This window comes from Schistocerca piceifrons, chromosome 1 (assembly GCF_021461385.2).
Source record: "Schistocerca piceifrons isolate TAMUIC-IGC-003096 chromosome 1, iqSchPice1.1, whole genome shotgun sequence".
NCBI lineage: Eukaryota > Metazoa > Arthropoda > Insecta > Orthoptera > Acrididae > Schistocerca > Schistocerca piceifrons.
The window spans coordinates 185,666,795-185,679,605 of NC_060138.1; the positions used below are offsets into that span (position 1 = coordinate 185,666,795).

The 12,811-nt window shown below is 37.5% G+C and overlaps 1 protein-coding gene across 1 annotated transcript in view; it reads right to left on the reverse strand.

Moving 5' to 3' along the window:
* Positions 1–433: 433 nt before the first annotated feature.
* LOC124793304 overlaps positions 434–12,811 on the reverse strand; it is a 75,158-nt gene continuing 62,780 nt past the window's right edge. The window contains exons 7-8 of the mRNA XM_047258009.1: positions 8,192–8,369; positions 434–1,662 (exon numbers count right to left, since the gene is read on the reverse strand). Coding sequence (XP_047113965.1) covers positions 1,401–1,662; positions 8,192–8,369 — 440 coding nt within the window. The 3' untranslated portion in view covers positions 434–1,400. The remainder of the gene's footprint in view (positions 1,663–8,191; positions 8,370–12,811) is intronic.

Genomic DNA, 12,811 nt, shown 5'->3' on the forward strand with positions numbered 1-12,811 from the left:
ACAAAAACACATTTTTATTTTGTATATGGCTCTTGAAGCATTTACAGAAACAATAAGTTGCATTTAAGTCACAGCTGAAACATTCTATTTCAGATCTGAATTTGTATGTTGTGATAGATTTATCAAATAACTTAATTGGACAAATAAAAATCTATGCAACAAGCTGTGGCTGAACACACATATAAGAAAACGTTATAATTAAGCAAGCTTTCAGAGCCAGTGGCTCCTTCTTCAGGAAGAGGGGTAGAAGGTCCTTCTTCAGGCAGAAGGGTTGAAGGGTGAGGAAGAGAAGTGCAGGAAAAGGACTGGAGAGGTCTAGGAAAAGGGATAGAGTTTGGGAAAGCCACTCAGAACCACAGGTCAGGAGAGACTGACTAGATGCGATGAGAAGGAAATCAATCCAATCTATCCAATTAAATTATTTTATCAAAAATTGATTGTTTTCATTGATATATTTGTCAGAACATAACTGTAAATTTCATCATTACAGATCTTTAATACACTGTTCAGTATTAATAATTTATATGCTGCTTGTCAGTGGGTGACAAAAGAATTAAGCCCCCATTTCAAACTTTTGAACACTGTCAGAAAGTTCTTTCTTTACATTCAGTTCCTTTCATCTCAAAGAAATAAGATCCAGGAAGTAGTAATATTCCAGAAAACAATAAAAATACTTTTTTACAGTTAAAAGGGCATCAGACTGATATTTTAACATCATAATTTTCATTCTGCACACAGAAAACATTCCTTTGTGAATCTGAATTTATATAAAAGTTCTACAGAAGAAATGTTTACAGTTTGCTCTGTGGCAGTACAGTGAATATAAGCTATATTCATATTTGTATTAATAGTACCATTGGTCAGACACCTTCTCCTACTAGTGGGTAACACCTCCATGAATATTATTGATAACAGCTGTGATTTATAAAGATATGAGCAGTCCTCTGCTATCATGATCACCTGTCATCTACAACTCTCAAATGTAACACTTGCAAACCTAAACTTCCGCAGCTGCTGGTAAACCTACATAATGCTACATGGTAATACACTTTTTCCTGAGGATGACTTTTGATTACCTGAATTGTTTTCACTAGAGCATCACATCAGCCTTATGCCTCATACTATGAATGACAAACACAAATATCATTATGCTGTATTACCTTCCCGAACACACTTAACCATATTCCGCAACTATATTGACAGCTACAACCCACTTCACTCCATGCCATAGTAAAGGTGTTTGCAATTATTACTACCTCCAAAATGAAGGATCAATTATGACGTGAGAACTTATGTGAAATTTCATGATTCTGCATTGGGAACACCAGTCAAAGAGAAGTTTGATTAAGTATAATCAAGCCTGAAACAACACACAAACAAGTATATTATTAGTCAAAAAATTACATAACTTGCTTGCATAATGGGCAGAGCCTGCTAAGTAGGAGACATCGACGCAGACATCTTGCATGAAATAGGTGACCACAAGGAGTCACTCGGGTTGCAAGAATGCGCATGTCGTCGAGACACACGGCACATGTTGGTGTGTCTGCTAATTGTTTATGAGATGCCAAAGGAAACTGTTGTAGCATACGATACTGTTGAATCAGTGGCATCACACATTCTTCCAATGCATAGTCACTTGCTGCCCAAACATTATGATACCTGAAAATGTATAAAACTGAAATGAATTTTTTTTTTAACTTGAGAGAATAATTTAAAATTGAATTAAAGCTCTTAACCTGAAATGTCAAACTTACACAAATAATATCATCATGAGATTTAATGGAACATACTATTACCATACGCAAAATTTAAAATGCAAGAGCATGTTACATCACTTTCTCCTTTTATATTCTCTGCTGCATATACTAAAAACATTCCTTATGAATGATACCTGATATTAGATATTTATGCTGGTGACTTTGATAACTGGATGAGAGCAATCTACTGTGTTACTAAGGCTTTCAAACATATTTTTTGAGTTTTGCAAAAAGAATTTTCTGTCCTCAATCTCATTAATTGTTATAATTTTAGCAGTTCTACAACAATTATTTTACTTCAAGCATGAATTAACACATTTTTAAACATTCTAAACATTTCATTAGCTCATAAATCTTTCAGAAACTTTAAAACATCATTAGCTGATGACAGAATATGCAAAATGTCAAGTAAGGTAATATAGGATTCGTTGCATAAGTTTCAGAAGTGTTCAACTTAGTTTTCAGTATTTTCTATCAAAATACTAGAAAAAAGTACTTGTTTTCTCAGTTTTCTAATGAAGAAGGTAATGTGTAAGATGTAGCTCCCTTGCTAACCATAGTTCATAGCATCATCTTATAAGGCGTCAGCATATCTGAATTCCATGTTAAGTAGATTAATTTGCAGTAGGGATACCCAGTGCCTATATTCTTTTATGGTCCAGTGGAGGAAAGCATCAGTATTTTTTAGCAAGATAAATTTTGCTGCATAATTGCAAATCATTGTGTATACTATCTAAAAGTATTTGTAGCAAGAATTTCATGTGCTGTCACTAATCTTAATTACCCACTTTCCCAGCATTTTAATAATTATTGATTAGTTACTGGCATCAGTATGCATCCTACTATTTGTCAACTCTCACATTTCTCAACTGGAAGAACAGGTGCTGGATGACACACAAAATGGTCATTGTCTAATAAAGACATGGAAGTCAAGTGATGGAATTCTCTTCAAAGTAAAGCCATTCACTGTTTATGTCTCCAAAGAAATAAACAAATTCTGGTCCACATTTAATGAGCTAAGAAAAGTTAATGTACACCACAAATTTCACCAGTCCCATGCAACCTCCTCATGGAGATACAAATAGGGGGCTAATATTCACAGAATGTGCAAGGAGAACATAGAATCATATTTCACTAAAATACTGCATTCAAGATATCCAATAATCTCATACAGAACTGTAATGTTACATACAGTAGAAAAGGTAGGTGTAAATGCCATCAACATAAGAGATGAGCATTACAGGTGTTTTGTAGGCCCAGTTGTTAAAAACATACACTCATATCCATAAGTTATGAGCTCTTTGAGATTCCTCAAGTAATGTGAGGTACAGTGACTATGGATAGACAAATACGTGACCTGGTAACATTCTGACGCAGGATATAGGGAGACGGGTGCAAGATACACAAGAAAACTGGGTGCAGGCAATGGGTAGCTTTTACTAAATGTGGTGTCCTCCCTGTGATGGCATAGCATCACACGGCAATACAGAAAATGCCAGCTTGTGATAATGCCCCCCATTCATTCATTCACTCATTGTGTTCTATAGAGCCCAGCAAGTTGGAGAACTGTTAGCAATGTGGATGAGCTGTTACTTTAAAGGCACCCTCCCAAGGTCAGCAATGCTCCATGGTGGTGGTATTAGTCTGTGATTCCTCCTCAGTCTTGAGCGTTTCATACCAGTGAAATTGAAGTTCAAAGAGCTCTCACTCTATATATGTGATGTCTTTATGCTGCAGGTACTTGTCTACCACACCAGTCCTATGTGGTATGCCATCATTATTCATCAGACAGAACACATGTCCATAAGCACCAAAAAAAGGAATAAATATTGGTCTGCATGGTGTCAGCCCTATTGGATATCAGTCATCACAGTACTCCTAAGGAAACATATGCAGCAGTGCACATGCTCACACCAATGGGAACTTTTGTCCACTACACTCTCCCTTTTCTACAGAACTGACAGAAATGCAACAAGTCCCATTTGGCAAGAATTACTCTCTAGACTAAACTGTGATGTATATGTGAACAGATCCAACACCATTCATTCATTTATTTCATTCCCGTCCCTGGGTTCACACAGTGGGCAGGATACCACATTTCTTGAATGATGCAGTGCCTTTGAAGGAAAACAACCTAAGTCAACAATATGTCATATGCCAGAAGAGGCTGCCATGAGGTTTCTAGCCAGGCCATGTGATATGTCACTTTGATGTCTTCTGGCACTTGCAATATTTTTAAAATATTGATGGTGGGTTGTAATATATGGCTTACCTGGCCCTTACAGCCACTGAATGATTCCTACTTCCTGGAATCTTCACCATGCCTGTAATAAGACAGCTTGGACAGCATTCAACTCCTAGCCAACATTGCACTGAATGGTTGGCCTCTAATCTGCCAGCAATGCAATCATAACAATTTTATGAAAGGGAAAGATTGCTACTCTCCATACAGTGGAGATGTTGAGTCATAGATAGGCAAAACGAAAAGACTGCTAGACAAGTGAGCTTTTGGCCAAAAGGCCTTGTTCTAAAGTAGACAACATATACACACATTCATGCAATTACAACACACACACATGAACACTGTCTCTAGCTGCTGAAGCAAACTTGGCAGTTGTTCACCATTCAGCTTTGGCAGCTGGAGACAACGGTCATGTGTGTGTGAGTTGTGGTTGCGTGAACATATATATATATGTGTGTGTGTGTGTGTGTGTGTGTGCGCGCGCGCGTGTGTTGTCTACCTTAGAATCAGACCATTTGGTCAAAAGTTCACTTGTTTGACAGTCTTTTTGTTTTGCCTGTCTGCGACTCACTATCTCTACTATATAGTGAGTGGCAGTCTATCTTTCTTGTAACATTGTCGTTATCCACCCCAGATTTTCCATTGAATAATCCAGTCATGTATGAAGTCATCAAGACATTTCTGCTATGCCATTCTGTTGCCCTAGCACTTGAATAATACATTCCCAATGCACAAAACATGCAGTCAGAATCACAAGTACCCAAGACGTATGCCCACATACACTGTTGCAGATGTAATAAATGATACCATATTAGTGTACCACATAGGTTATGTGTTTCCATTTTGTCCCTCCACAGTTTAGTTTACACAATGATGCCATGCTGTAAAGTTTTTTCATGCATCTGGCAGATGCATTAATTCACCCACTGCCATGGGCATATCACGATGTCATGTGAGTCTATCTACTGATGCGGTTCCGCACTTGTCCAGCAGTTCTCACTGTTCTCTGAAGCCTTTGATATGCAACATTGATAGTACAGTGATTGACATTTCTGTGTTTATGTTTTTCGATCTGGATCACTATCTGTGATGTTGGTGCACGTTTAGGATGACTTTCGCTACCCTCTGGACTGTGCTTCTGTTTAATCACATTCACTTTGTGCACTCTATCATCACTGGCCAGAGGAACTGACTGTCCACCAGTCTAAGCATTACCACCAGTGGGAGTGATTATAAACTGTTCCTATTTGCTGAGGAGTGAAAACTGCCCAGCCCTCTCCCCCCTCCAAAGATGAAATCATGGTTGTGGAGCATAGCCTTAGGTCTAGGTTGTCAGATGGTGACAGTCTGAATGTGAGTTGGTGAAACTAACTATTGTGAATACAAAATCAAGGCTGTGGTAAAAGATTGATGTGCATATCCTGACTCTTCTTCAAATACTGTCTCCGTGTTGTGTAAACTGAGTTTCTGATAATGACTTTTTTGTGGAGTGTTTACTGAAAAATGTGGGGTAGCAGTCCACAATTAATATGGTGTCCATAAAAGTGTATGGTTGTCTGTTGCACATGTCTCATTATCTCCCACTCAAATGCAACATTAATTTGATCTGTGCCTAAAGGTCCAAAGCCCACAAAGAACAATATTGTGCTCTATAATCTCTTTATCTGATGTCTAGACCTTAAACACAATCTGAACACTTAAGAATAACATTAATTTGTATTCACTGGATATGAAATGAAATGAAGTCCCATGCTTCTTGACAGAGCGTAGGGGAATGATGCGGGAGACTCGCACCACCATACTAGGTAAGGTCCTAATGGAGGTGGTTTGCTGTTGCCTTCCTCTGACCGTAATGGGGACGAATGATGATGATGAAGATGACACAACACCACCCAGTCATCTTGGGGGCAGGTGAAAATCACTGACCCCACAGGGAATTTTTTTTTTTTTTTTTTTTTTTTTTAACAGTACTTAAAACTTTATTCAATTCAAAGGTATATAGTAGATATAAGTTTAGTTTTAAAATTCATTACATTTTGTTTTCAGTTTTACATTTTCATAGTTATTGTTTTTATTGCATTACTGTGTTCAGTTCGTTTATTTCATTTCTAAAACCTTTTCCGTTTGTATTGAAATTTTGTCAAATTTGTGTCTTGCTGTGTCATGATAATGGACTTGATCGTTTTTAATTATGAGTTTTTTGGCAGCGATAAATGTGGACAATATTTTTCTAATGTATTAGAAAACAAAAGGACATAGACTTGGCAACTGATTATTTGCTTATTATTGATTTGGTGTAAGAAGGGTGATTTTGCTTTTGCTTTCACTTTAACTATTCCCAGCGTGGGCATTGGTGTAGCACTGAACACAAAACAAACACTGCCCTCAGCACTGAAAGAGAACTTCACAGAAGCACTTTGCTGGTTTTTCTGGGATGGCTGGTAGGCATGGCACCATCTGCAGTGGTGGGCTGGAGCAGCGGTGGGCGTTTCCGTGGTCCGCTGCCCTCCCTCAGCTGGGCTCCATCCATGGCAGTCAGGTTGGCAGTGACGGCAGGCGGCAGGGGGGGTTGGCATGGCTCTCTTGTAGGCTGCTTCTATGGCGATTCTCAGGAAGTTCGAGAATTCTGCTTTGTACCTCTTGGATCTTATGGCTTTATTGTTTTCCTCCAATAAGTGCGAGAGGTATTGCATGACATCTTCTTGGTTTTGTTCTATTACTGCATACATGTTTAACCTAAAATCCAAGTGGTGTTCTGTTTCTTTTGTCTGGGGAAAGGTTTTATGTCCAGGGTGGTTAATAATTTGATGTTTATCCTTTCAGGTGTACTTCTGTTTATCAGTGGCATCATCGTTTCGCATGTCTCCCATATTTGTTTCCTTTCTCCGCATTGGAAGTGATGTTCCAAAGTATCATTTTCATTACAGGTCTGACATTTTCCTGATGATCTGAGGTGAATTGCCACTAACCTTTCATTTGTGGGTACAGTGTTGTTTATTGCTTTGTACCACGTTGCTTTGACGTTAGTATTAAGTGTGCTTTCCTGCAGGTTAAGCCACACTTGTCTCCAATTGTGCGTGGGTTTCTTGGATACAATCTTGTTCCATTTCGTTTCTCCTCTTAGTTCCACATAGAGCTTTTTGGTCATCCTCATTCTTGTGTCTCCTGCTGTGCCTAGTATGTAACCTTTTTGCATGAAGTATTCTCCAAGGTATTTTAATTTGTAGGGTACAGCTGGTACGTTTACTGGTGCTTATTCTGAGGCTGGTTGATACCTATTTATCAGGGCGGCTGTGAGGCTGTTTGGGTTCTTCTCTGTAATGCTGATCAGGCAGTGTATCAGCAGTGTGGCACAATCAAACCTGGGACCCTGTGCTCGGGAAGTGAGAATGCTACCATGAGACCACGAGCTGTGGACTCACTGGATATGAGTATGTCCAAAAGACAACATGCAGAGTAACAGTATATAATCTTTCCTTCCATCATTTGGATTTAGCCTCTCATTAATTTTATGTTGCCTTTGGGCATGAAACTTCATATGAGATGTCAGTAAAGCTATGGTGGGCTCGTATAAATCCCAGATACAGTTTTCATAATTTTGTTTCCATTAAATTACATTTGCAAATAAACTACTCAAGTTTCTATTAAGAAAACAAGAAAATGTGTACATCAAGTAACTTTTAATAAAGCTACAGTGAATACATAATAAACAATCCCCTCACATTTTCATTATGAGGTGTTTAGTTAGTTAGTTAGTTACTTGTTCCATTGATCAATTGTACAGAAAAACCGTTATGATGTGTAACATGTCAAAAGGCAAGGTGCAGGTTAGTAGCATCCATGTCTGTGAAGTTATGTCACCATAACTAAATGGTGTAAATAAAAGAAAAGTTGTTTAGAAATACAGTTTGTATATAAACAAGAAAATGTGTACATCAAGTAACTTTTAATAAAGCTACAGTGAATACATAATAAACAATCCCCTCACATTTTCATTATGAGGTGTTTAGTTAGTTAGTTAGTTACTTGTTCCATTGATCAATTGTACAGAAAAACCGTTATGATGTGTAACATGTCAAAAGGCAAGGTGCAGGTTAGTAGCATCCATGTCTGTGAAGTTATGTCACCATAACTAAATGGTGTAAATAAAAGAAAAGCTGTTTAGAAATACAGTTTGTATATTACTTACACAAGTATAATACGCAATAACCGGTATTTTGGCCCAGCTAGAATGGAAGCCAGAGCTGAAAGAATCACAGCACCTCCGCTGAACAGTACAGGGAGCCAGTATTCTTCTAAGCCTTCCAAAACTGTCAAATCTAAACTAACCATAGCTTCTATCAGCCAGTGGTTCACGGCAGGCCTTGCTGTGTAGAAAATGACAAAATTATAAAATGAGATAAAAATTACGTTATTTGTTCAAAGTTTCACTACAGCACAGTGGTTAAATAAAATTATTGTCATGAAAGCTTACCAACTGATTACAAGCTAGATTAATGGACAGATCAGAAAGAAGACTTGTAAGAAAAATAATGGCAGTAATGCAAACAAAGGATTGTTTGAAAAATAGAGTACTGAAGAAATCTATCAGAATATCCAGAAAATACTAGAAGTAATAATGGAATGCAGGTTGATCTTCTTTTTACATTCTGAGAAAATGAATGGGAAGGATTACCAATTCTAATATGTCTACAAAAATAAATCATCAACATCTTAGATCAAAGAGGCTAAGAAATGCATGAATAGAAATAATTTTTCAAGAATCAAAAATGACTGAAAGAAGTTTCTTTAGAAAAAATGTGTTAAACTTAGAAGAGTTCCAAGGTGGGGAAACCAAGAAAATAAGAGCACCTTTGATGGAAAAAGAAGAGCTGAAATAATGATGGAAGGACAGGAAATAACAATGAAAGGAAATGGTCTGAATTTGGAATGTGACAATCTTTGGTCAACCCAGAAAAAAAGTTGAATAAATGCTTCACAGAGTTCCTGCAGGGTCAGATTTGTATTCAGTCTCAAGTTTTCAATAACTTCCACCCACTGTCATCATCAGGAGAATTAAGCAAGCTGTTAGGTACTTTCTTCAGTTGACTTCATGAAGTCATCGAAATTCTGTACACTACCAGAGGTTGTGTCACTGTCTATGACTGTAGAATATTAGTAGTAATGCCAATTCTGTTAGATCACAGATGAGTCAACTTACTTCTCTGTTGTGTTTCAGCATCTAGTGCCCAATTTCCATGTACCACTTTGGGTGTAGGCATTGTCCTTGTTGAAGTAGTTGTTACAGATCCGTATCTCGATGACTTCTTTGATGACAGAATCCCAGCAGGTACATTATTTTTGACGAAATGCAAATATTATACCATGCAGCTACTTACTGAGATTCTGTCATCAAAGAAGTCGTTGGGCTCAGAATGAGTAACAACAACTTCACCTGGGACAGCAGCTATACCCTTAGTGGTATGCTGAAATGGACTTGATGGTGAAAAGCAACAGAGAAATCAGTCGAGTCACCACCTTCTAATGAAATCAGGTGAAATTTAACAGTTCATACTTCTTACTATTTCAAAGCTAATTTGGATTGCTTGATCAATTGATATGTCATTAGGTAGGATCCATGTAATTAATTTCATCTTTTGAGCTCTGTAACATAACTCTCAAACTTTATGTCAAAGTACTCACTAATATTACTTCCACTGATTGGTAGGAACATTATTGCAATTTGTTTAACTGCAATTAGAGCTTTTCATTTATGAACAATATAGTAACAAAAGAGATAACAAATACACTGTAATTATAATGTTTGAAACCAGTAACAACTATGTTTGTCATACTGTCTGCTTACTATGTTATTGGCTAACACAACAGCATCTAATTACCTCATTGTAATTAATAAAACAAAAACAGATTAACAATGTAAGCAAAGTGTTTATTTGGGTTGTTGTATATATATTGAAATTCTGTGCACACTAAAAAAATAATGTACTCATATTTGAAATACGAAATATGGTAGGAATATTTGGTTTAAAGTAAATTCAGAGAAATTAACAAACATGTAATCATTCTTGTTTATTAGTATAATTTCACTTTTTTCATGAAAACAATTGCAGCCATTAGGTGATAATATTTTTTGAAATTATCAACAACTTCTGTAATAGTAATTAGCAAATTTGCTGTACACATCATCAACTGTTAGGATGAGTATATAAGACCCACAAGAAATCACAAGGGGAGTCCAGTACAATGCAAGATTTTGAGGAGCACTCTGTGCTGTAATAAATTGTACACTTTAAACATTAACTGACTTGACATGTCTTTTGGGAACTGCAGCATTCTCTGGTATGTCCTCATTTAAGAAAATTACAGGATGAATCATCTGCAGCAAAGCAATGAAATGAAGGTAAGTTCTGGTCAATGCTTATTATTTTGAACACACTGAGTTGCACCCACCCAATTTTAAGAACATTTAGTTTGGATACTGTTAAAAAAATTACATTTTGCACAGATGTTTACTCTGAATAATTTTCTTTTGACAACATTTATCCCCTGCAAGTCAGTTACACCACACAGCATCCCTAAAAATGTTTTTCAGACACAGACATAATCCCTGATAGCACATGGAAGTTTGAGGTTTTCTGACCTCTTCATAACCTAACTCAGCCATCTAAATAAAGTACCTAACAGCTTACTGAAATCTCCTGACGAGGATGATAGAGGAAGTCGTCGAAAGTTTGAGACTCAATAGAAGTCTGATATGGCAAGAACACCATGATGTATTTATTCAAGAATGTTGTCACAAAAAACTATATTATAAAAACAAAATGTTTTATGAACTTTTCATGCTGATATTTAATAAATTAGGACAGAAAAAGGACAGACCCTAAACAAGTTACATATCAAATATGGCTAAAAAAGATAAAGGTACTAAACATTGTGGACAATGTGTTTCAGCAGGCTTTAAACTTAATGTACAGAAACCTTTCTCTTATACATATCATGGAACATTTATTATCATGAACATAACTTTATAACAAAATTTACATGGGATAAAGGAACTACTGCAGCACCTCTCTTATGATTTTGTGTAATTGTCCAAATCAGCATTCACATTCAAATGTGATAGTTATTGGTATTATTATTCATAGTAGTTAGATCTGGGTACTTTGGAAATATACACTTCAAGGAGGGGGGATGGGAGAAGCCTGGTGCACCTTGAAGAAATTATCTAAACAGGACAAAAATTGGTACATGTGACGTACATGTACAGGCATACAAATTACTATAGTTTCAGAAAAATTGAATGATTTATTAAAGAGCAAAATCTTCACAAACTGAGCAAGTCAATAACAAACTGGTCCACTTCTGGCTCTTACACAAGCAGTTACACTGCTTGGCATTGACTGATAAGGTTGTTGGATGTCTCCTGAGGGAAACCACGTCAAATTCTATCCAATTGGCACATTTAGACTGTCAAAATCCCAAGCTGGTTGGAGCTCTCTGCCCATAATGCTCCAAACATTCTCAATTGGGGAGGGATCTGGCGACCTTGCTGGCAAAGGTAGTGTTTGGTAAGTATGAAGACAAGCAGTAGAAACTCTCACCATGTGCAGGTGGGCATTATCTTTCTGGAAAGTAAACCCAGGATGGTTTGGCATGAAGGACAACAAAATGGAGCATGGAATATTGTTGACGTACTGCTGTGCTGTAAGGATGCTGCAGGTGACAACCAAAGTGATCCTGCTATGAAGAGAAATGGCATCCCAGAGCATTGGTCCCGGTTGTTAGTTGTATGGTGCGCAGCACTCAGGATAGTATCCTATTACAGTCCAGGGTGTCTCCAAACATGTCTTCAGCCAGGAATCTCATTGACTGGAGTAGAATTGTCTTCAGTGATGAGCCCTGCTTCAAACTGAGCCATGATGCTAAGTATAAGATGTGTCTGGAGATGCCCTTGATAACAGTGGGATGCCAACCTGACTGTCACCCACCATACAGCCCCACGAGGTGTGGTGGTCTTGGGGTGCCATTTCTCTTCGTAACAGGACCCCTTTGGTTGTCATCCGCAGCACCCTTTTAGCACAGTGACATGTCATTGATATTCTATGCCCCGTTTTGTTGCCCTTCATGGCAAACCATCCTGTGCTTATATTTTAGCAAGACAATACCTGCCCATACATGGCAAGAGTTTCTACTGCTTGTCTTCATACTTGCCAAGCCCTAACTTGACTAGCAAGGTCACTGGATCTCTCCCCAATTGAGAACATTTGTGGCATTATGGTCAGGACCCTCCAACCAGCTCAGGAGTTTGATGATCTATTGTGCCAGATGGGCAAAAGTTTGGCACAATATCCCTCAGGAGGAGATCCAACAACTCTGTCAATCAATATCAGGCTGAATAACTGCTTGCAAGAGGGCCAGAGGTGGACAAATGCATTACTGACTTGCTCTGTTTGTGAAGCACTTTCTATTGAATAAATCATTCAGTTTTTCTGAAATTGTAGTCATCTGTTTTTCTCTGTACATGTACATCATACCTACCAATTTCCATCCCATTTGGATAATTATTTTGTGGTGCAGTGTTTTTTTTCTGTGTCTTAGAGTGTATATCATACTGCAGTCTCAAACAAAGATGAGCACAAAATTGGAGCTTCGACAAATTCAATCAGTCACTCAGGTAATAAGTTCTAAAGATCTCATCATGAAGTGGAAATTTCAGGGAAGTTGAATAAGAAATTATCTGTGTACTGCTTGAATGAAGACTTATTTTACTATTTACTCTTTACTATGGTAACAATGATTTATGGTCCCA